Genomic DNA, 23,039 nt, shown 5'->3' on the forward strand with positions numbered 1-23,039 from the left:
CCCATGCTGAGGTGAGTCCGCGGGAGCCGCCGCCGCCGCCGCCGCTGTCCCGTCCCTGCCGCCGCCCCGCGCGGCCCCGCCGCCGGCCAGGATGCTGGAAGAAGCGGGCGAGGTGCTGGAGAACATGCTGAAGGCGTCGTGCCTGCCGCTCGGCTTCATCGTCTTCCTGCCCGCGGTGCTGCTGCTCGTGGCGCCGCCGCTGCCCGCCGCCGACGCGGCGCACGAGTTCACCGTCTACCGCATGCAGCAGTACGACCTGCAGGGGCAGCCCTACGGTGCGTGCAGCCCGGCCTCCCCCGAGCCCCGGGACCCGCCGCGCCGGCCCGGCCCGCTGCGGTCCCGCGCCCAGACCCCGCCGAGCCCCCCAGACCCGTAGGCAACCCCAGACGAGTCAGGGCCTGCGTGCCTGCACCCCTGCGACGCCCCCAGCCCTCGGTGTCCAGTGCCCCCGGAACCCCAGCCCCGGCCCCTGGCCCCGGACAAGGGCAACGTGCCCCAGAGCCCGCAGCTCCGACCCGCAGGCCAGGCTCTCTCTGCGCCTGGACCCTGCCTGGGTCCCCTCTCTCTGATTCCGAGCCGGGCCAGAGTCGCACTGCCCAGGCCCCCTTCCCCGGACGCCACCCCGGTGCCCATCCTCCCTGGGTCATGCCCCTGCGCCCAGAGCTCCCACTTTGGGAGCTAAGTTGGAGACGAGCCTCCTTGCCCGGTTTCTGCCGGGCCGGGGCACCCGATGGGCAGGTCCAGCCAGCCCTGACCCTTCTCGGCCCCCCACGGGTACCCCAGTGCTTTTTGTTCAGTGCCAGTATTCTGCTCCCCTGGGGGCTCAGGAGCTCTGATCGTGAACCCAGGCCTGGCCTCATGTCAAGGCCCACCTCTCCCGGCTCTCTTCTCTCTGGGCCCAGCTCAGGAATCAGGCTCCTCAGATTCCTTAGCCAAGCCCCCCTCCCCATTTCAGTCCCCATGCCTGTGGGCTTCTGGGGGTCCCTTGGACCCTGTGTGCTGTCCCTTCCTTCGGTGCACACGCACCCCCTGGGCTCAGCCTCCTCGTCCCCAAGCGTTGGCTATCCCGCTTGCTCCCTCTCTCCAGGAATCCTGGATGGTCTCTGGCCCCTGCTCCGTCCTCTCTCAGCCTCCTGGGCCCGCATCCAGCACAGCTCCTTGCTGCCCCCTCCTGCCTCTTCTGTCAAGGTCCTGATCCCAGCCCCTAAGCCTGAGTTCTAACTTCTCTCATCTCTGCCCGGCTGTCGCTGTATCTGGTGTTCCAGAACCTGCTGGCCTCTGGTTTTTCTTCCAGCTTGGTGCCTTGGGTCCCTGCGAGTCAGACTCTGCCCTCTTCAGAAAGGAGCTCCCTCCCCAGTCTGGTTCTCCTCAGCTCTGAGCCCCGTGGACCCCCAGCCAAGTCCTTGGGGAGTCCCAGTCCCTGGAGACACGTCCGGACTTCCCCTCAGATCCCTCCTCACCCCAAAGTTAGGCTGTTGCTGTTTAGAGAAGTGGTTGTCAACCCAGGGGTCTTTGGGTGATGACTTCGGGGCTGTCACAAGTGGAGGGTGGGGTCCTGGCATCGAGTGGGGGGGAGCCGGGGATGCCACTCATCACCGCACAGCGCGCAGGATGCCCCCACAGAGAACCACCCGGCCCTGCGTGCCCACGGTGCCGAGCGGGCAGGCCGTGGGTGAGTGATGCCCTTAAACCTGAGGGCCCAGGCTCGGGAGGGGTGGGAGGGAAGACCAGGAGCCCCCTGATGTCGTGGGCACGTTTCTGCGGACTGTTTCACGTTCCCCTGGAGGAAGGGTCTTTACCCGCGCTGTCTGGGGTGACGGTGGATGTGTGCTGTGTGCTAACACGGGAGCCGGCAGCCCCAGGAGGCCGCTGGGCACTTGAGCTGTGGCTCGGGCAAGGCAGGAGGGGAAATCTGAGTGTCGTACAGTCGTAGTAAACTGGAATAGCTGGTGTGGCTGGTGGCTGCCGTCCTGGTCTAGAGCTTTTGTTGGTTTCCCAGAGGACTCTGCCCTCCCGAAGGCCCAGGTCCTAGGACTTGAGATAACCCGCTTCTCCGGATCCCGAGCTGGTTTCCACACTGCTTTCTCTTCTTCCTCCCCTCCCTGAGTCCGTTGTCCCTAAGCCTGGGATTCCCTCCCGTTCCTTTCTGTGACTTGACATCTTCGCCTCCGCGCCCCCGTCTCTGTTGCTTCTACTAAGAAGCCCAGATGCTGCCTGCCTCACGTGTGGCCTCCGTGAAGACCTTGGGCTCTGGGGGTGAGCACGGGCCTGGGGCGGGGGGGACGACACCTGCAAGTGCTGCTTGTGGCCCGGCTCTTAAAGCTTGGATGAGGCCCCACGTGTGCAGCTCACACACCTCCTGGCCCCCTGCCAGTCGCAGCAGGTGTGTTCACCTGGGGAGAAGCTGGAGGGGGTGCAGGTGCTGGTGGGGGGAAGCGGGTGGTTGGAGGCGAGGCCCCTCTGGTGTGGCTGCAGGGAGCCCCGGCCTCTCCCGGCGGTGTTGTCCTAAGAGCGGCTCTGCTGGGTCACCGCGGATTGCGGGCTCCCCAGTGTCTTAAGCGCCCTCTCCACGCCTGCAGGCTCCCCGCCTCCTGGTGCAACCCTTGTTCTGGGTCTTTCCTAACTTCCTGTTCACTTCTCTTGAGACATGCGAGCTGACGACTGCTGGGAAGGAAAGGCGTGTGCTCTTCGTGCTGAAGTGTGAGCAGGGCTGAGGGTGATCCACCAGGTCCAAGGCCATGGGGTGTGACCTCACCCCTCCTGCCGGGCAGACTCTGGCCCTCCTGGGGTGACGCTTGCTGGGGGCCCTTGCTGCCTTGAGCGGCCCCGTTCCTCGCCGTCTCACTCAATCCCCTGGCTAACGCGAGGCCCCAGGAGGTGGGGCCGTCAGCCTCCCAGCACCCGTGTCAGCTTCCTCCACGCGTTGTTGTGAATAAAGTTTTACTGGCACACGGCCCCTTCCACTGGTTGGCGTGCGTCTCCGGCAGCAGGACTGAGTGGTTGAGCCAGAGCCGGTGCGGCCAACAAGGGGAGAGGGCTGACCTTCTGGCCCCTGATGGAGCAGTTTGCCACCCCTGCTTGGGTCCGGTCCTGTGGTGAGAACCGGTGACTTCTGTCCCGGCGTCCGGCACCCCCCTCTGCGGCGTCTGCCCAGCCTGACCTCTTCCTGTCCGGACAGAGCGCCGGCTCCAGCTTTCGGTCAGCACGAGAGGGTCTCTGCCCTGGTTGGGGGGGGTGCCCACGTCCACCCAGCTCTGCTCTCCCCCTTCCTTTCTCTGGCTCCCTCCCTCTGGAAGGTGGGGATCCCTGCCCTGCCTGAGGCCTGCGGAGCCTGGCACCCAGTAGGTTGCACAGGTGGCCCTCGGTGTGTCCACCCCCAGCTGGTGTGGAGGGCCTCCGGGAGGCTGAGCGCGCAGGACACGTGGGGCATGGGGGAGGGGCCTTCCCGGCATTCCGGGAGCTTCAGGGACGTCCTGCTGCCCTCTCCCTGCTCAGCCCTCCTGGGGCTTCCACCCTGGTGGCCTAAATCAGAGAAGAGGCCCCTGGAGGGCTGGGGGAGTGCAGGCAGGGAGCACCCCCTCCAGCCCTGGGACCCATGGCCCACCCTTGCTCCTTGGTCACAGGCCCCCTGCTCCTGAGATGGCCTTCCCACCCGGGACGCTGTCCACTTCCCCTGCCCAGCCCCACCTACCTTCCCTTGGAAGCCAGCCATCTCCCGCCTACCTGCTCTCCCAGATGGCACCTTCCTGGAAAGCAGAGGCGGGGACCTGGGGGGCCCCGGTGGCCTAGCATAGGTTCTCATCTGTGTGGACGGACGATGCCTCCCCCTGCAGCTTGGACCTCCAGGACCGCCAGGCCGGGCTCCCCTTGGGAAGCCAGACCACTTCTCTGCATGTGTCTTTTGAGTGCTTACTGTCTGCATCCCAAACTGGAGACCCCGGGGGGCAGGGTGGGGCACGTCCAGCCCCCACATGCAACGTGGTTTGCTTGTTTTTTGCATCCTGGGTCGGCCTGCAGCTTTTGAAACATTTGGAATCATTGCTTACCTTTGGCATTTGGGTGATTGGATGTAAAACCTGGATTTCTGGCAGCATCCCAGTTGAGTGCCGTGACCCCGGGAGCTGCCCGAGCCCCCTTTCCCAGCAGTGCACGGGGACAGATGGCCCCCAAGGGCCTGCCACGTGCCAGCGCCAGTGGGAAGTGATGGAGGTGGTAGCGCGCTCCTTAGTCCTGCGCTTAACGTCAGTGCTCGGGTGCCCTGTGTCTGGGGGAGACCCCCACTGGCCTTTGAAAAGCTGTCTGTGCCGCCCTGGTTCTGACCCGCCACTTCTCGGGTGGGGGGTGGGGTCCAGTTGCCTGGAAACTCCGGCTCTAGCGCTCTTCCTGATTTTCTGGCGCTTTCTTCAGCTCTCTGAAGAGAGGTGGGAAATGGCCCTTGGATGTAGACTGGGGTGATCCTCTCCCAGGGGACGCTGGGCAGTGTCTGGGGACATCTGTGGTTGTCACAACTGGGAGAGCTCCAGGCGGCACCGAGCAGGTGGGGAATGCTGCTCAGCCCCCCACAGTGCCCAGAGAGGGGTCGTGACTCACCAGCAGCGAGGGGCTGGCCTTGGCGGACGGGGTCCTGTCCAGCGCCCAGTAACAGGACATGTAGGTGGTCTCCAGGTGGGGCCCCGGTGCCCCTCTGAGGGAGGCCCTCCCTGCCCTCCTGCAGGCACTCGGAACGCGGTGCTCAACACGGAGGCCCGCACCATCGACGCGGACGTGCTGAGCCGTCGCTGCGTGCTCATGCGGCTGCTGGACTTCTCCTACGAGCAGTACCAGAAGGCCCTGCGGCAGTCGGCCGGCGCCGTGGTCATCATCCTGCCACGGGCCATGGCCGCCGTGCCCCAGGACGTCATCCGGGTGAGTCTGCGCCCTCACCTTCCACGGAAGGAACAACACTGGGTTTGCAGTCAGCCAGGTGGCCTTGGGCAGGTTGCTTCACACTCCTGTGCCCTCTGCCCTTCAGGAAGCAGGACGGTGCCTATTTGCCTTCATCATTGCCCCCTCCCGGCCAGACAGATCCTGTCTCTGAGGGACACTGGGCCATGTCTGGGCACATCTGTGCTCATTAGGATTGGGGAGCTCCTGGCATCCAGCAGGTGGAGCTGGGGACGCTGCTCAGCTCCATCAGCGCCCAGGACGCCCCACAGAGAGTGACCCGCCCCTTGTCCACAGTGCCAGGGGAGGGGGGGGGGTCTGATAGGATCCCCTGAGACAGCTCGGATGAAGATGCTTTTGCAGATGAGGAGCAGCTGTGGGGCGGTGGAGCGAGTTCAGGCTTACCGAAGGCCAGCTGAGTGCCGGGCACCTTGTGCCCACTGTGTGTGTGGGTCCCTCCATCAGACCAGGGTGCCAGCATCCACCGCCCACTCACAGAGGAGGGTGTGATGGCCAGTGGGGCTGGGAGCAGCCCCCGGTGACACCAGATCTGACCCCAGACCTGGCTGGCCCCCCTCGCCTGTTCTCCCAACCTGCTTCCTCCCCGATGGGTACCGCCTGGGGGCCCCATGGGCATTGCCACCCACCCGTTCCTCCGTCCTTGTCCTGTTTGTACTCTCGGCCTCTTTTCCAGCATGATCCTAGCCTTGCTAGCCAGCCTCAGAATAAGCGTGCCTGCACTCTAGGGACAGCCCCTGGGCACCCCCTCCCCCAGGCTAGAAGCCCCTAAACATGTGTCTCTTCCATAGCAATTCATGGAGACCGAGCCTGAGATGCTGGCCATGGAGACGGTCGTCCCTGTATATTTTGCTGTGGAGGACGAGGCCCTGCTGTCCATCTATGAGCAGACGCAGGCCGCATCCGCTGCCCAGGGCTCTGCCTCGGCCGCCGAAGGTGGGCTCGGGCTGCAGGAGTGGGGCCGGCTGTGGCCATGCCAGGCCGTTTGCGGGGCCCTGTCTCACGCGGGTTAGCAGGCCCTACCTCCCCCCCTCCCCGCTGCGCCACCGTTTCTGGGTCGAGGCCAAGACTCGGCATTTTGCAGCCCCCACCCCCACCCCACTGTTGATCCCATGCAAACAAAACCTTGAGAACCACTAATTTGGAGGGAGGTGTTTTCCAGCTAGCCTCTGGGTGGTTTATGGAGCCTGTGGGCGTCTGTGGGGTTTGTCTGTCCCACTTGCTGAGGACACTCAGCGTCACCATCGTGCTGGAGCCCATCAGGGTGGGGCAGCAGCGTCCTCGGGGAGAGGAGGACACAGGTTTCTCGTGCCCCGTGGACCGGGGACGTCCACGAGCTTGGTGCAGGGGCAGGTGCTGTGGAGAATGGGCTAGCAGAAGTAGTCCAGGAAACGCCCCGGAAAAGACCCGCCTGACATCTCGTCCCCCTGGAAGTGGTGGGCGGAACAGGAGGCAGGCCCTGGGAGTCGCACCTGCCGGCCAGCCTGGGGCTGGGCAGCGGTCTCAGCAGCTCTCGCTCTGGACGCCGGGCTCTTCCCCGTGCCCAGTCTCCACGTTGTGCTCCAGGCCACGGGGTCGCTTCTGCGTACAGCTGGGCTTGGACCGAACCCCTACCGTCGGGGGCGTGGGGGCCACAGGGAGGCCGGCTCGGGCCTGGGAACCCCCAGGGCTTGGGCTGACCTCCCCACCCGTCCTCAGTGCTGCTGCACACCGCCACGGCCAACGGCTTCCAGATGGTCACCAGTGGGGTCCAGAGCAAGGCCGTGAGTGACTGGCTCATCACCAGTGTGGAGGTGAGTGCCCGGCCCTGTCTGCCGCACTGGGGCCTGGGGAGGGGGCACCCAAGCTCCCTGAGCTCACCCCCCACCTCTTCCCCCCGCCCCGGAGGGAGCTTCTGATAGGGAAATTGGGTCGACTCTCCTGCCAGCCCATCTCCTATCTTCCACCGCCAGCCCCAGCCGCACACCGAGCCTCCTCATCCTGCCTCAGGGCCTTTGCACTGGCTGTCCCTGACTCACAGAGAGCTCTCTCTCGCACAGTGGCTGCTCCTTCTCATCATATTACGATCCCTCCAGTGCTGCCTTCCCAGAAGTCCTCAGAACTTTCTGGGGCTACACAGCCCCTGTTGTTTAGAGCTCCGCTGAGCTGTGGATGTGGAAGTATCCAATTAAAGCAACAAGCCAAACATGAAAGAGTTCAGCCTGTAATCACCTCTGCTGGTGGTGTAAGCAAGCGTCTAGGCCAGAGGAGACCCTGACTCTGCTGCTCTCTCCTCCCCCATGTGGGGGGTCGGCCCTCTTGGCAGCTGCCGGGGGGCAGGGCTGGACAGAAGGCTCCAGCAGTGGTGTGGACCCAGGGCGGGGAGGGCTAGGAGTGGAAAACGGTGAGGTGGGGAGTGTCTGCTTTATGGTGGTGTCACATCTGGTGTGTCCCCCACCCCAGTGAGGAGGTCTCCCCGGACACAGCCCGAGAGACGCTGGCAGAGCCCCCGGCCATGAAGGCACAGGGTGAGGGGCACAAACATGGGAAGAGCCCGGCCAGGGGCCGAGTGCTCAGTGGCAGCCCGCCGGCCTACAGCGTGCCCGTGTGCCCTGAGTCTAGAGCGGGGGGCGGCCTCCCCTGGGAGTCCTCCAGGCAAGGCCTTTGTACACGCCTGGGCTCGGGCCCGAAAAGCCACAGGTTGGTGTGAACCTGGAGCCGGAGTCCCGTGCTGGCACGCTTGCCCTGTCCCTGGCTTCACTTTCTCTTGAGTGATGGTCCCACTCGACCCATTCGGGAGCCATGGGTCATCGGTTTCTTTCCCATCAGCCCGAGTGCCGGAGACACTGAGACTTCGTCGCGTGGTCTCTGTTGTGTCCCTGGAGCCTAACCTGGCGCGTGGTGCACAGTAGGCCCTCAGCGAGCACTTGTCACTGAACGTGCTGGGCCCCAGGCCCCAGTGGCTCACACCAGGTGGTGCAAGGCTGCCGTGCCCTACCTGGTGTTGGGGTGCGGCTGCGGGTGGGACTTGGGTGGAGCCACACTTGCAGCCTCCCCTTCCCTCTCCGGAACTAGTGAGTCCGCCTCTCCGTGAGCACTTCCGGAGCCCCGCTGTGTGCAGGAGGCAGCAAGATGCCCTTCCTTCCGGGAAGAACTCACTGGCAGTTGGGACGAGGTCTGAGGGCAGCAAGCTGGCACTTAGACACAGTGGGAGAAGGCCTCTGCCGGGGCAGCGGGCACCGTCCCCTAGCGGCCCTGTCCCTGTGTGCGGGGGCTCCTGGACGTCCAGGCTGCAGGCCTGCCGCAGCGAGGACAGTGCCCAGCTCTGGGTGCAGTGGGCCGCCCCGCACACACCAGTGGAGGAGGCCGGGCAGGGTGGTCAGTGGGGCTGGACGGGCCGATCCAGGATGTGGGGAAGCCACTGCAGCATCTAAGCTATCAGTGAAATTCTAGAAGGAATACGTTTCTTAAAATTGTGTGCGGATCATGGCAATTTGGGCAGAGAAAGCCCCGGTAAGCAGAGTCCTTGTAATCAGGCTCCCGGAGGTCGGGCCGAGCAGCAGCTGGTCTGATGTGCAGTGGGTCGGTGGCAGCCGGAGCCAGGCAGGCTGCAGAGGGTCCTCCTCGCCACTGGGGGTCTGTTTCAGCCTGCCAGCCTGGCCGCCCTGGCCTCTGCTTCTGGACAGCTTTGCAGCACCGTGAGCCCTCTGCCATCCCGTTGTCTGCGTGCGGGTGGGGGTGCTCGGCTGGCCTCCTCTCCCCGACCCCCGTCGCCCGTAGAGCTAGCGCTGGCCTCAGCCCGTCTGTCGGGGCAAGAGCCCCGAGTCCGTGGGGGCAGCAGTGTGTCCACGGCTGGCAGCAGCTTCCCCTCCAGCATGGCCAAGGTCTTCGCAGAGCTCACCCTCTGGTTGCGAAAATCGGGAAAACAGGGCCTCAGCCGTGTGCTGGCACGGACCCCTGGCCCATGCTGTCCGACCCCTCTGCACCCCGCGACCAGCACTTGGACGGGAGGCGTGGAGGCCGAGGCCTTTGCTGACAGAAGGTCGTTCTCGTTGGTCACCCACGTGACTTTAGCGAGGGCCAGTTCATGTGTGATGAGACTCCAGCCAGGGCGTGGGCGCTGGGACCTGGACTGTGGCCACGTTCCATACTGGCCCCTCATCGTCCTTAGCCGAGCTCTCCTGCTGGGCCCGCTGGTGGCTTGGGGCTCAGCCAGGAAGGATGGGCGGGTTTCCGGGTGGGGCTGCACGCTAGAGCGGTGGTCGGCACACTGCGGCCCTCTTCACTGTGTCTGTGAATAAAGTTTTATTGACACGTGGCCACAGCCATTCGTTCCCATATCGTCCGTGACAGAGCCGGCAAAGCCAGAAATACTGCCCCGCCCCGGGAGGGCAGCCTGGGCTGTTTCTGGCCGTTGGGGCCCCGGCCAGCAGGCCCTTCACAGACCTTCTCTCTGCAGGGGCGGCTGACGGGGCTGGGCGGAGAGGACCTTCCTACCATCGTCATCGTGGCCCACTACGACGCCTTCGGAGTAGCTCCTGTACGTATGTGTGCGCTTGCGGAGCGGCATGGGCACCCCCCAGCGCTGCTCCGGCCTAGCTCCGGGCTGGAGCGTCCGGCTGAGGTCGGAGCAGCAGTACCCCCCCTCTAAGGACCCCGGGGGTGGGTGTCCTCGTGAGCAGAAACAGGCTAATCTGAGGCGGGTCTCATGGCTGGAGTCCCACGCAGATAGGTGGCCAGGCCAGGTGTCTGTGTCCATCCCCAGGCCCAGGCCCAGGCGCGGGGATGTGCCGGGAGGACCCCCGGGCTCAGCAGACGGTCGACCCCACGGCCGTGGTTTATACAGAGAGGACAGGAAGCCAGATGAGCTCAGGGCAGAGGCGTGGGGGGCGGGGCGGGGACACCAGGCGCGAGCTTCCAGAGTCCTCTCCCCGGGTGTCCCACAGGACGCGCTTAGCTCCCCCCAAACGAGACGGGACTGCGTGTGTGAGGTGTGGTCCCCAGGGGGCCGGCAGAGACCCAGCGCCCGGTTCTCTGCGGGGGTCGGTCTCGCGGGCCCCTCTGCCCGGCTTGGGCCCGGACCCCAGACTCCGGGAGGGGAGCAGGCGCTCAGCCCGAACCTCGTGTCTGCACAGACGTGTCAGGGACCCGAGCCCCCCGGCAGCGAGGGTGGTGGGAGCCCGGAGTCCGGTTCCAGACGCCGCCGAGGGTCAGCCTTGCGAGCCGCCCTCGGGGAGGGAAGTCTCAGGGTCTCCCCCCGGGCCATGCTCTCAGCCGCCGCCGCAGTGAGGTCAGGGCTCATGGCAGAGTGCGAACGGTGCCTGCTCTTCATCAGGAAAGTCTTGCTTTGGAAGAGAAATCAGCTGAAGCAAAGAGGTTGCCCAGGGGCAGCCTGGCGTGAGGTCCTGACCAAGGGACCCATGGTGCACGGCTGTTCGGAGCGCCACCCTGCCTGGGAGGCCAGGGCCTCAGCGGTCACCTCAGAATGCTCAGCCTGGTCCTCAGTCTCCCTCACCCCCGACCAGGAGCCTTGTGAGATTATTTTGTCCAAATCTCCTCCAGCGCTTGTTGCGGAGCGTTTATTTATTTACTTTTTCTGAGGTAGAATTCACAGAACGTTTAAATTGTTCTTTTAAAGCGTGTAGTTTAGTCCAACACTCAACAGAGTTGTGCAGCCATCATCATCTACTCCAGAACATTCCATCTCCCCAGAACGAAGCCCCGTCCCTCTCAGCAGTCACACCCCAGCCCCCGGCCCCCACGAGCCCCCTTCCCGTCGTGGATGAGCCAGTTCTGGACGTGTCACCCGCGTGGACTCACACCCCGTGTGGCTTCTGTGTCTGGTTCCCTCCCTGAGCGTCGTGTTGCCTTCGCCCCCTACATTTTAATACTATCAACACGTGATATGTTGGTGTACGTACCGTAACCTCGGGAGGGTCCCAAGGTCCAGTTATCATGCTGTCGGGAATGTTGCTTTTTTTTTAGATTTTATTTACTTATTTGACAGAGACACAGCGAGAGAGGGAACACAAGCTGGGGGCGGGGGGATGGGAAGCAGGCTTCCCGCCGAGCAGGGAGCCCCATCTGGGGCGCGATCCCAGGACCCTGGGACCATGACCCGAGCCGAAGGCAGACGCTTAACGACTGAGCCACCCAGGCGCCCCGGGAATGTTGCTTTAGATCGTGGGATCCGGATGAGTCGGGGGCTCCCGCAGTGGAGGGAACCCGCACCGACCCCCCCCCAGTGCAGGGGTGTGCTGCGCAGCATGGGGCAGGCGCTGAGACCACACGGAGGCAGCCCCCTGGGCTCTGGGGCACGGTGCAGAGTGCTGGGGAGCGAGCAGGAGCGCTGGAAGGGGCCAGGGTGCCTGGGGGCTCAGCCCCGCAGACACGGGGTGCCGTCCCCCTGGGGTTGGAGTGGGGCCGTGATGTCAGCCGTGCGCCGGCCATGTGGTCTGGAGGCGAGGGGGGGCTGCTGGGAGCCGGCTCCGGCTGCGCGGGCGGGGCAGCCAGGTGCTGGGTGAGAGCTGGGGTTGACCGCCGGCCTTGTCTCCCTCCTGCCCGCAGTGGCTGTCACACGGCGCCGACTCGAACGGGAGCGGCATCTCTGTGCTGCTGGAGCTCGCCCGCCTCTTCTCCAGGCTCTACACCTACAAGCGCACCCACGCGGCGTACGCGACGGCCCGCGGGCGGGGCTGCGGGGGGGCCGCTGGGTGTGGGCGCGTGCACACCCCGGGAGTCACAGGGTCTGCATGGAGGGCCCGCCACCCTCCCCTGCCTCCCTGTGGGCCTGGGGCTGAGCCCCGCCCAGATCCTGCACCCCGGGGCTGCAGGGGCCCGTCTGGGGACATCTGTGGTCAGAGCTGGGGGTGCTCCGGCATCGAGTGAGTGGGGGCCGTGGGTACGGCTCTGCCCCCCCAGAGGTTCAGCTGGTCAGGATTCAGTACCTGGGGGGAGGCCGCCTGCTCGTCGGGGCCCTGGTCCCTGTCCTTCAAAGCTGATCCCCCACTCTGCCATGCCAGGTACAACCTTCTCTTCTTCGCCTCTGGAGGGGGCAAGTTCAACTACCAGGGAACAAAGCGCTGGCTGGAAGACAACCTGGACCACACAGGTGGGTGGCCCCCAGGGGCCCGGGGGGGCCGGGGCCCTTGCTTCCTGCCCGTCCCAACCAGCCCTGCCTGCCCCGCAGACTCCAGCCTGCTCCAGGACAACGTGGCCTTCGTGCTGTGCCTGGACACCGTGGGCCGGGGGGACAGCCTGCACCTGCACGTGTCCAAGCCGCCGCGGGAGGGGACGCTGCAGCACGCCTTCCTGCGGGAGCTGGAGGTGGTAGGTGCCTTCCTGCCCACAGCTTGAGCCAGGGCCGTGGCACCCGTGAGCTGGGGGCCAGGCCGGGTCGTTCGGCGAGTGGCTTGGGACCCTCCTGGCTGTCAAGGCCCCGTGTAAACATCCATGGCCCGAGCCGGGGCTGGGGGGCCCCTCCACAGAGACTGGCGGTGGGGGACCACAGGGCGGAGCGCCACCCTGACAGCGCCCCCGCACGCAGGTGGCCGCCCACCAGTTCCCGGAGGTCCGGTTCTCCATGGTGCACAAGAAGATCAACCTGGCGGAGGACATCCTGGCCTGGGAGCACGAGCGCTTCGCCATCCGCCGGCTGCCTGCCTTCACCCTGTCCCACCTGGAGAGCCACCGCGACGGCCAGCGCAGCAGCATCATGGACGTGAGGTGGGCACGGCCTCCCCTCCATCCACTGCTGCCGTGTGCCATCTCAGGGGCCGCGGTGTGGACGCAGGCGCCTGCAGGGAACGAACCCGAAATGCGGGTGGTGGGGAGGGTGGTTGGCCTGAGTCCGGTGGGTGGGACCCGGGGTCGGGTGACTGAGCCCCCCTTATTAGGGACAGGGGGTCACGTGTGAGTGGTTTGCGGTCCCCTGGCCCCCACGTGTGATGTCCAGACCCCACACGTGACCCTCAGATGCTGGGCACCTCGGCCTGCCCTGTAGCTCAGAGGCTGAAGCTCCTGCCCCTGGGCCTTTGCACGGCTCTCTCCTCGTACCTCCTCAAGGAGCCCCGCCTGCCCTTCCCTCCTCACATTACCTCTCGTCAAGGCGCGGGGCACCTCTGATTTCACCCCGTCCGCCTCTCCCGGTGGTGTGCCAGCCCTCCGCGGGGCCGGGGTTTTATGGCGGCCACGGAGCTGGGCTTGGGCTGGTCAGGCCACGCGCACTCATTGGCCAGCCTTGGGCCCGGCCCAGCTGCTGGCCGTGCGTCTGCTGGCGGATGAGAAGCTGGGCCTGGAGGAGGCCCAGAGAGAGAACAGGTGTGGGCAGGGGCGTTGACTGTTCCTGAGGCATCAGGAAGCCTTCCTGGAGGAGTTGGTGCCGGAGCTGAGGGGCGTGGGCCAGGAGAAGGGCATTCCAGGGTGGAGGGAGTGAGAGCCAAGGAGAGTGCTCCCCCCCGCTCGCCCCGGCGGCCTGCTCCCATCAGCGGTCAGCGCTGTTCTGCACCCGAGCCCCTCTTACGGGTCTGCATGTCGCCCGTGGTGCTGGGCGTCCCCTGGCCTGTGGTTCCCCAGTCTTTGCCCCCGTGGCCACAGATGGTCTCCCCCTTCGCATGAGGACATCCGCCGTCTGACGTAGGGCTGTCCTCCAGCACTGGCCACTTCGGCGGACGCCCTGCTTCCAGCGCAGGCCCCGTTCCCGGGTTCTGGGTGGGGGTGAACGTGGGGAACGCTGTTCACGCCACGCGGCATCACCTCAGCTCTGCCTTCGACAACGGCGGATGTGGGTCCCCCGGCCACCCCCACGTCCACGCTGAGGAAACAGGCCCCGAGCCCGGCAGTCCTTCGGTGGACGCTCGGCAGGCGCCCACCCTGAGGACACTGCGGCTTTTCTTGCTTTTACTATCGTTGGAAATACGATTGTGCTTTTTTTTTTTTTTTTTTTAAAGATTTATTTATTTATTTATTTGACAGAGAGAGAGACAGCGAGAGAGGGAACACAAGCAGGGGGAGTGGGAGAGAGAGAAGCAGGCTTCCCGTGGAGCAGGGAGCCCGATGCGGGGCTCGATCCCAGGACCCTGGGATCATGACCTGAGCCGAAGGCAGACGCTTAACAACTGAGCCACCCAGGCGCCCCCTTTTTGGTGATTTTAACGGACGTGGATTCTAGATACTTATGCGTGTTTCTGTCGACTCTGCCAAAGGTCCCGGGTCGACTCTAAGACTCTGACCCGCAACACCAGGCTGATTGCGGAGGCCCTGACCCGAGTCATCTACAACCTGACCGAGAAGGTGAGCCCCCCCCCCGTGCCCGCCAGCCCCCACGCCCCCAGCCGGCAGGTCAGACTCAGGGCCCATCCCTCCTCTCTCCACAGGGAACCCCCCCAGACATGCCGGTCTTCACGGAACAGATGGTAAGGGCGGGGAGCTGCGGGGCGGGGGCGGGGCCGGCGGGGGTGGGGGGTCCCGTGACCACCGCCCCTCCCCCGCAGCAGATCCAGCAGGAGCAGCTGGACTCGGTGATGGACTGGCTCACCAACCAGCCCCGGGCCGCCCAGCTGGTGGACAAGGACGGCACGTTCCTCAGCACGCTGGAGCACTACCTGAGCCGCTACCTGAAGGAGGTGAAGCAGCACCACATCAAGGCCGACAAACGGTGAGTCAGGCGCCCCTGCGAGCGTCCCGTGGCCCGACTCGGGCTCGCCGGGGAGCAGGCGTTTCTGGAGTCTCGCACCCCGGGAGCAAGGTTGAGCAAGTAAAAGCAGAGGACGAGAAACGAAACAATAAATAAGAAGTACAGGTATCCGGGGCGCCTGGGTGGCTCAGTCGTTAAGCGTCTGCCTTCGGCTCAGGTCATGATCCCAGGGTCCTGGGATCGAGCCCCGCATCGGGCTCCCTGCTCCGCGGGAAGCCTGCTTCTCCCTCTCCCACTCCCCCTGCTTGTGTTCCCTCTCTCGCTGTCTCTCTCTCTGTCAAATAAATAAATAAAATCTTTAAAAAAAAAAAAAGAAGTACAGGTATCCGAGTAAACGTGAGTTCACGTAAATGAGGTTTTTCTCAGTGTTGTTACCTCACGTAGTGTCTGGGACAGACTTATGCTAGGAGCCAATTTCTTCTTTGTCTGAAATCTACATATAACTGACGTCCTGTTTTATGGGGCAGCCCTCTAGCCCCACCCACCTTCTGGTCTTTCCGTGCTTGGGGTGTCAGGTGACTTGTGCCCTGGGTCCCCCATCTGCCCCACGACGCTCCAACCCCCTTGGGCCAAGCTAGCACCGCAGGGCCTTGTGGTAGGAGGGGAACCTGCAGGTGTCCGCAGGTAGGAGATATCCCCACACTGCTTGGTGCCCCTCGCTGGCTCTCTGCCTTCTCCCCACTCATGGTGTGCCTGGGAGTCAGGGTTCTTGGACAGAAGAAGAAACTGAGGCTCAGAGTGGACCCACAGCTGTGGAGGCAGGTCTCTGATTCCCAGACCATGATCGTCTTCCCTCTGTAGAAATGCTCTCCGGACCAGTAGAACATTATAGAGTCACCCTAGTTCATTTTTTTTTTAAGATTTTATTTATTTTGAGAGAGTGCACGTGCACAGCAGGGGAGGGGCAAGGCAGAGAGAGAGAGAGAGAGAGAGAGAGAGCCTCAAGCAGACTCCACACTGAGCACAGAGCCTGATGCGGGGCTCCATCTCATGACCCTGAGATCATGACCTGAGCCAAAACCAAGAGTTGGACACCCAACTAACTGAGCCACCCAGGTACCCCCTCCCTATTTCATTTTTTTTTTTAAGGTTTTTTTATTTATTTGACAGAGACACAGTGAGAGCAGGAACACAAGCAGGGGGAGTGGGGGAGGGAGAAGCAGGAGCCAAAGGCAGACGCTTAACGACTGAGCCACCCAGGCGCCCCCTATTTCATTTTTAAAGAGTAAGATTTGACACCCAAAAAAGCAATAGGGGAAAGGTTATTTCAGCATAAAGGCCAGTCCTTCCCCAGGAAGGTCAGTGGCAGCCTCGTGCACGCAAAGATGCAGCGGGAGGGCTCGTGTGAGGTCGGGGGCACACCCCGTTCCTGGGCTGGTGGCACCTCTGGGTGGTCTGGTTTCTGGGGGCCACGGGATGTGGCCCGGCCATCGGGTGAATGCACTCTCTCCGCAGGGACCCCGAGTTCGTATTCTATGACCAGCTGAAGCAGGTGATGAACGCCTATAGGTGAGTCGCGCTGCATTGGAACCGTGATGCCCCTGGGTCACGGCCCAGGGCGCGTGGTCCTGCGGTGGGCCCTCCCCTGACCCTGCCAATCCCCCACCCCCTGCCCCTCAGGGTCAAGCCCGCCATCTTCGACCTGCTCCTGGCCGTCTGCATTGGCGCCTACCTCGGGATGGCCTACACAGCAGTCCAGGTGAGCAGGTGGAGGCTCAGGTGGGAGGCAAGGCCCCCTTGCCCGGGGGGGGAGGGGGGTCGACCAGGCCAGGTGAGTCCTCGGCCCCCACCCTGCCTAGAAGCAGGTGACTCCACGGTGGCCCTCAGGCCTTCCTCGCGGCGGGTGTGCCCCCGACCTCACGTGAGCCCTCCCGCTGCCCCCAGCACTTCGACCTCCTGTACAAAACAGTTCAGAGACTGCTCGTGAAGGCCAAGACGCAGTGACGTGGCCCCTCGCCGGCGCCACGAGCCCCTGCCTGCCGCCCCTCCCCGCGCTGCAGCCCGCAGGAGGGCAGGGCTCCACCCCTGGCTCAGGGCCGAAACCCTGAATTACAGAGCTTTTCTGTGTTGCTCTTGAGGACTTGGGGGATTCTTTCTCTTTTTTGTCCTTTGAACTCCCCTGGAGGAGCATTTGGTGGAGGGCCCGGGGCCGGGCCATGGACTTGGGGACAAGTCTGCAGATGAGCCCCCGGCCCCGGAGGCAGCCCCACTGCCCTCAGGGCTCCTCGCCGGCCATGGGATGACCGAGGAGACGCCCCCAGCACGGCCTCTGCGTCCCTCCTCTCGGCCACGATGCTGAGCGGGGACCGCAGGCTGAGGGGCAAGGGGCCGCCTTCGCTGGCCCGGGTCTGCCCACCACACTGCCCCGATCCCCCTCTGGTGACTCGGATGCTCTTTCTCCTGTCTGAAGAAGGGTCCCCAGGTTCCGGCCCCTCCCTCGGAAGCCTTGTGTCCCCCGACCCTGGCCGGGGCTGAGGGCAGCCGCCTCAGGGTGTGGCCTTGGAATGCGTCTCCCTCAAGCCCCCGTGGACGCCGGTGCCCCGAAGACACGCGGCCTCCGCGGTCCGGCTCCCTGCGCCGTTCGCCTTCACGTGTGCTTCTCACCGCCTGCTTCCCCCTCCCCGCCGCGCCCCGGGGAGCTCGGGCCTGACCCCAGGAACCTGGGTGCCTTCAGAGCCCCTGGGGCGGGAGGCAGCCGCGGGGAGAGGAGGCCCCTACCCCTCCGCACCTTACCTCGGGCTCTCTGGGCCTCCGTTTCCTCATCCGTAGAGAGGAGGTGTGTTGTGGGGCCGCTGGTGCCCCCGTGTCCTAGGAGGGCGTCCAGGCTGCGGGTCGAGGGAGAGCGTTTGCTGGAGAAGATGCAGCCGCGGGCCCCGTGGGGCTGCCCGTCCTGGGACCTGGGATCTGGGGAGGAAGGTCCAGGCCTGAACCCCACAAATCAGGCTCCTTGGAAGGGAAGGGGTGCCGAGGGGGCGTCTAGCGCTGCTGAGATTGATCTCAGGGAGACCCAGGCGTACCGATTCATTAGCAATATAATCAGTTAGGTGTTCTGTGCTGAGGGGAGGGTCGGGTTGAGGGAGAAGGGCCTCTGGGCACCAGCCCCAGCCTCCAGCGAGGCCTTCACGGAAGGGGCGGCGGAGCAGGGGGACTAGCTCCCTCCGTGTGCCCCCAGCCAGCCCTCAGAAGCCAGCTCGCCACTTGCTGCGGGGTTCGGGCTCCTGGGGGCTACGTCTCCACCTCTGTCTTGGGCCTCCTGCCTTCGCCAAGCCCGACCCCCCAGCAGGGCTGCCCTCCCAGCCTCCCAGGCCCGCGGAGGGCCTGGGGGGCACGGGCTCCTCTGTCTGTCCCCCCTTCTCTGCCCTGCTGGGTGGCCTGTCTTCCCCCAGAGACTGTTTACTGAGTGCCCAGCCAGCCCGGCCACCCCTGGGGGGCAGGATGCGGGGACTGGCATTGGCTCATCGTCTCCCGCACACGTGTGCTGGTGCCGAGTGGGTGTCCCTCCTCCCCAGGGCGGGTCGTCAGCTCAGGCTGGTTGTGGGACGCACTTGGACGATCAGAAAATAAAGCCATATCGAATGATCAGCCTCGCGTGTCCTGTCCGGGGGGCTGGGGTCGGGATTTGGCTGTACCCACTCTCAAGGGGTTCTGCAGTCCTTGAGGGGCCCTTGCCACCCCCGCCATGCCCGGCAGCCTCACCCTCCTGCCCCCCAGCTGCCAGATGGGGGTGCAAACCAGCTTGTTGTCACGTGGGACCGTGAAGTGCGCGCGTTTCCTGAGGCAGCCGGACCACAGGGCGCCTTAAAGCAGCAAGCGGATGAGCTCCCAGCGGAGGCCAGAAGCCTGGGGGTCAGGGTGTGGGCAGGGCTGCTTCCTTCGGAGGCCGTGGGGGGTCTGTTGGGGGCTCTCCTGGCTTCGTGGGTTCCGCCTCTGCCGCAGTGTTCCCGAGGCGGCTTCTCTGTGTCTCGTGCTCTTGGCCCCGGGCGTGGCGTCAGGGCCCACCCGTGTGCGGCACCGGGTCATCCCAGCAGCACGCCTGCACAGACCCTCCTTCCCGATCAGGTCCCAAGCTGAGGTTCTGGCGGACGTGGATTTGGGGGGACACGTTCCACCCAGGATGGGGGGCATCGGGCTGTGTGAAAGCCCACCCCAGCCCCAAACCAGGCTCCAGAAGGTCGTGGCCGGGGCGTGGTCACTGGGTCACTTGGGGGCGGTGTATGGGGCCCAGGTCTCTGCTCCAGGCCCGGGAGCTCCCACTGCCTGCCTGCTCCACGGGGAGGACCCCGATCTGGGGCTGACCCCACTTGGGTCCACCCCGTTCGTCAGTCAGCCGACAGCGTCCATGTGTCCGGCTCCGTGACGCTCAGGGAGAACAAAGGAGTGTCCTCGGGAGCTTACGTTCTGGGTGTTCTGGGTACAGGGGGGACCACACGTGGTCTCGGCTGCTGGGGTTTGCCCGGGAGCGGGGGGAGACGGGGAGGTGAGCTGTGTGACCCGCCCCTGCGGGGGTGCTCATGGGCGCCCTCCGGTGGCCGCCGCGGGGAGGACGAGGACGCCGCCGTGCAGGCCGTCCGCTGGCCCCCCGGGGGGAGGTGGGCAGGGCCCGGGTTCCCAGAGTGCGGGGCCCACCGAGGTGTGCGGGCTGGGCCTGGAGCGGGCACTGCTTGGGCCCCCGGCCCCAGGGTCATGGCCACCTCTTCTCAAGCCGTCTCCCTTCCCTGCTGCCCTCCCACCCCTAGGGCTGGAAGGTGGCTTACCCAGAAAGTTCCATTGACTGAAACCAGGGAAACAAGCTACCAGTAACCCCGGCCAGGGTTTTCCATCCTGCTCCTCAGCGCCGGTGGACGGACGGGACCTCTCATCTTGAGAATAGGGTTCCTGTTAGGCTTCAGGGACGGTTGAGCCTTAACCCAGCCGCAAGGCACACCGACCCCCGCGCTGTCCAGAGCCCTCCTACAGGGCGCCGGGTGGCTCAGTTGGTTGAGCGACTGCCTTCAGCTTGGGTCATGATCCTGGAGTCCCAGGGTCGAGTCCCGCATCGGGCTCCCTGCTCAGTGGGGGTCTGCTTCTCCCTCTGACCCTCTTCTCTCTCGTGCTCCCTGTCTCTCATTCTCTCTCTCTCAAATAAATAATCTTAAAAAAAAAAAAAAAAGAGCCCTCCTACAACGTTGGCCTTCCCGGAGTCTGCCTTCGCCCTGGCACGAGCAGCCGATCAGCCCATGTGTTACCTGCTGTGCTCGTAAAGCAAGCTAGACAGAGTTACTGAACTTCCAGTCAGGAAGAGGAAATCCATCACAGCGCTGTCTTGTAAAAGGTCCGCGGGCAGGTGGGCCCACGCCGTCCAAACCCACGTTGTTCGGGGCTCAGCCGTCTTTCTGTTTGCGCGGCTCTTTGCAAGTCGCACTCGAACGTTGCCTCGCTGCCCTTTGCCACCCCTGCCACGTGCCAGGGGCCATGCTGGGCCTGGGGATGCGCGGAGGGTCTGCACTGTCCGCGGGGGAAGACAGGGAAAAGTGGAAACGCATAGGGAGTGGAAGTGAGACTCCCTCAAGAGCGCTTCTGAGTGAAATCGGAATGACAAGGGTTACGCCGTTTGGAAGTTAGGGATGGTGGTCCAGGCATTGGGCATAGCCCGTGCAAAGGCCCCTGGGCAGGACGGTGCCTGGTGTTCTGAGCGGCCTGTGTGACTGGAGCCCAGTGAGCCATGGGGGGAGAGGGAGGAGGCGAGGGAATTGGGGGACATTTGCATCTCAATGTGATGGGGAACCGTGGGAGGAGGTGGGCCAAGGAGAGGAGGGATGAGGCCTGACTTGCATTTGGAAAGGTCAGTGGCCCCTGGAGGGTGGCTGGGAAGCCTCCGTGGGCTCCCTGGGGGCTGGTGAGCTTCAGCCTCAGTGTCATTACCCTGGGCAGCGGCAGCAAATGACCTGGACCAGCATGTGCCAGCAAGGGCCCTGTCACCTCCATGAGGACGGCGGGGGGTCACCTTGTGGGCTTTGACTTCTGCCCAGGTGTCTGTGTTTTGAGGCGATAAAACACGAGTGAGCCTCCCTCCAGACCACCTCCGTCTCTCCCCGGAGACGCTGTTCCCTGTCTCTGGCCTTTCTGTTCCTCTTTTTGTTTTTTAAAGTAGGCTCCAACATGGGGCTCAAACTCATGACCCTGAGATCAAGAGCTGAGCTGAGATCAAGAATCGGACGCCTAACTGACTGAGCCCCCCAGCCGCCCCTTTTTTGTTCTTTAAATAACACTCTTAGGGGCGCCCCGCTGGCTCAGTCGGTGGAGCGTGAGACTCTTGATCTCGGGGTTGTGAGTTTGAGCCCCACGTTGGGGGTAGAGAGGACTTAATATATATTAAAAAAATAAAAATTAACAAAAGGCGTTTTTACATACATCCTTAGGGACACACAGACGGTGTTCGGGAGCGTTTTGTGTACGGCCCGACCGTTTTCCACAGACAGCGTTATACCGTCCCGGGCTTGCGTTAACTTGCTTTTATAGTTTTCCTCATAGACACGGCCCTTTTCAACACCGAATGGTGTTCTGTCCCTGGAAGGTGCCTGGAGTTACTCACCCAGTCTCCTGCTGACGGACACACAGCTTTCCCCGGCTTCCAGCACCGCAGACCTTCACGGGGGCCTTTCGGAACGCTGGGAGGGCCCGGGGCCCTGGTCTAGCCAGCTGCCTGTGGTTGTAAATAAAGTTTTATCGGCACGTGGCCACGCCCACCTGGTTCTGTCTCCCCTGCAGCTGCTGGTGAGCCGAGCAGTAGGGACCCTGTGCCCTGCCAAACCCAAAATGTTTGCCACCCAGCTCTTTCCAGGAACAGCCTGTGCCCCCCATCTGTGCTCTGGTTTTCCTCTCTTTCATTGTGGAGGAAACGACCACTGCCGGGGAGCAGAGTGGACCTCTGTTTTTGGCAAGAACACACTGCTGGCGTCTGAGAGGCACTCTGATCACTCCAGGAGGGGTGGCAGGGGTCGCTCAAGGACACGTGGCTCCCAGGGGCCGCAGGAATGTCTCTACCGGTGGCCCAGGACACAAGGGGCATCCTCAGTCCACGCCAGGCACCTGTCCCCGGACCAGAGACCCCCAGGAAGAGGGGAGGGAGTGGCTCGCAGCGGGCAGGCGGGCTCTCAAGGGACAGATGGGGACGCCGCCCAGTGCTTCAACAAAGCACTGTTTCCTAACTTGTTATTTGGACATCATTTCATATTTACGGAAACATTCTGAGAACGCCAGGAAGAACTTTTTAAACCCTTCGTGTGCTCTGTGAACACTAACGTGTCACATGTGTTTCGTCCCTTTCTCCCTGTCTGTCCCCACCCCCTTCTCCTAAATCTGTCCCAGTGCATTTCCTCGAATGCAGGGCGTCCCTCCCTCACAGAGCACTCACCCAGCTCGAGTGGTGGACACCGGTTAATAACAGACAGTGTTGGTCATTGTCCCCAACAGCGTCCTCTGTAGTAAAGAACATTCCAGATCACACCTGCATTCTGGGGTCCTGTCTCTTAACCTGCTGTACCCTGTTCCCCATCTTTGCGTCGTACGACCTGGACCCTTTTAAGAGGTATTTTTGTAGAATGACCCACAGTCTGGGTATCCTGGTGTGTCCACGCAATTGGGTTCAGCTTCTGCGTCGGGGGGCCGGGGGACCACAGCCCAGATGCCGTGTCCTTCGCAGGGCGCAAACCCCGATGGCGTGGATGATGTGGCATCTGGGGTTTCCCCACCAGGGAGTTACCATCATCCCCTTTATGACCAGGCAGTGGTGGGGAGGGTCTCCATGCAGACCCCAGTACTCCTCCAAGGACTCACCCACTGGGGATTCGTGCCCGAAAGCAGGACCCTCTGATGGCTGCCAAGTAAGGGTGCTTCTCACTCCGTCCCTCCTGCATTTACCTGCTGGGATTATATGTCCATTTGTATTTCCAGTTTTACAGAGGACGAAAGAGAAATCCAAACCCGTGAAGTATCTCGCCCTGAGGTCGAATGGCAGATGGGAGACAGAGCTGACATTTAGTTTTTTTAATTTTTTAATTTATTTTATTATTATTATTTTTTAAGATTTTATTTATTTGAGAAAGAGAGAGAGCACAAGCAGGGAGAGTGACAGAGGGAGAGGGAGAAGCAGACTTCCGCTGAGCAGGGAGCCTGACGTGGGGCTCGATCCCAGGACCCTGAGATCATGACCCGAGCTGAAGGCAGATGCTCAACAGACCGAGCCACCCAGGCGGCCCCAGAGCTGACATTTAGTTTAATTCAAAATAAAACAGAGTCATTGAGATCGAGTCACTGACCATAAAATCCACCCTTTTCAGGTGTGCATTTCAGTAGTTTGTAGTACATTCAGAGTTGTGCCTCCATCAGCCCTAATTCCAGAATATTCCATCACCCCAAGAGACACCCCATCCCCTCCCCCGGCCCC

The 23,039-nt window shown here is 63.5% G+C and overlaps 1 protein-coding gene across 3 annotated transcripts; it reads left to right on the top strand.

Annotated features, from left to right (window-relative positions):
* On the top strand, nucleotides 1–21,138 carry NCLN (nicalin). 3 transcript variants are annotated; one of them, XM_032394897.1, is made up of 15 exons: nucleotides 1–275; nucleotides 4,715–4,905; nucleotides 5,733–5,877; nucleotides 6,640–6,734; nucleotides 9,380–9,460; nucleotides 11,488–11,591; nucleotides 11,943–12,031; nucleotides 12,110–12,249; nucleotides 12,467–12,645; nucleotides 14,124–14,211; nucleotides 14,295–14,333; nucleotides 14,412–14,575; nucleotides 16,070–16,123; nucleotides 16,235–16,313; nucleotides 21,113–21,138. In XM_032394897.1, exons 1-15 carry the CDS (start codon nucleotides 92–94, stop codon nucleotides 21,122–21,124), a joined length of 1,644 nt encoding a protein of 547 aa, XP_032250788.1. In that variant the 5' UTR covers nucleotides 1–91; the 3' UTR covers nucleotides 21,125–21,138. The 3 variants fall into 3 exon arrangements, with proteins under 3 accessions (XP_032250788.1, XP_032250786.1, XP_032250787.1); XM_032394895.1 differs by lacking the exon at nucleotides 21,113–21,138 and adding an exon at nucleotides 16,499–18,189; XM_032394896.1 differs by lacking the exon at nucleotides 21,113–21,138 and adding an exon at nucleotides 16,499–18,189 and having other exon boundaries at nucleotides 14,415–14,575.
* The last annotated feature ends 1,901 nt before the right edge of the window (nucleotides 21,139–23,039 follow it).

This window comes from Phoca vitulina, unplaced genomic scaffold (genome assembly GCF_004348235.1).
Source record: "Phoca vitulina isolate PV1807 unplaced genomic scaffold, GSC_HSeal_1.0 scaffold81, whole genome shotgun sequence".
NCBI lineage: Eukaryota > Metazoa > Chordata > Mammalia > Carnivora > Phocidae > Phoca > Phoca vitulina.

Coding starts and splice junctions, on each gene's coding strand:
- NCLN (XM_032394895.1), top strand. CDS start 92: ATGCTGGAAGAAGCGGGCGAGGTGCTGGAGAACATGCTGAAGGCGTCG. Junction 12,646..14,123: donor AGCAGCATCATGGACGTGAG/GTGGGCACGGCC, acceptor ACTCTGCCAAAG/GTCCCGGGTCGACTCTAAGA. Junction 14,576..16,069: donor CACATCAAGGCCGACAAACG/GTGAGTCAGGCG, acceptor CTCTCTCCGCAG/GGACCCCGAGTTCGTATTCT.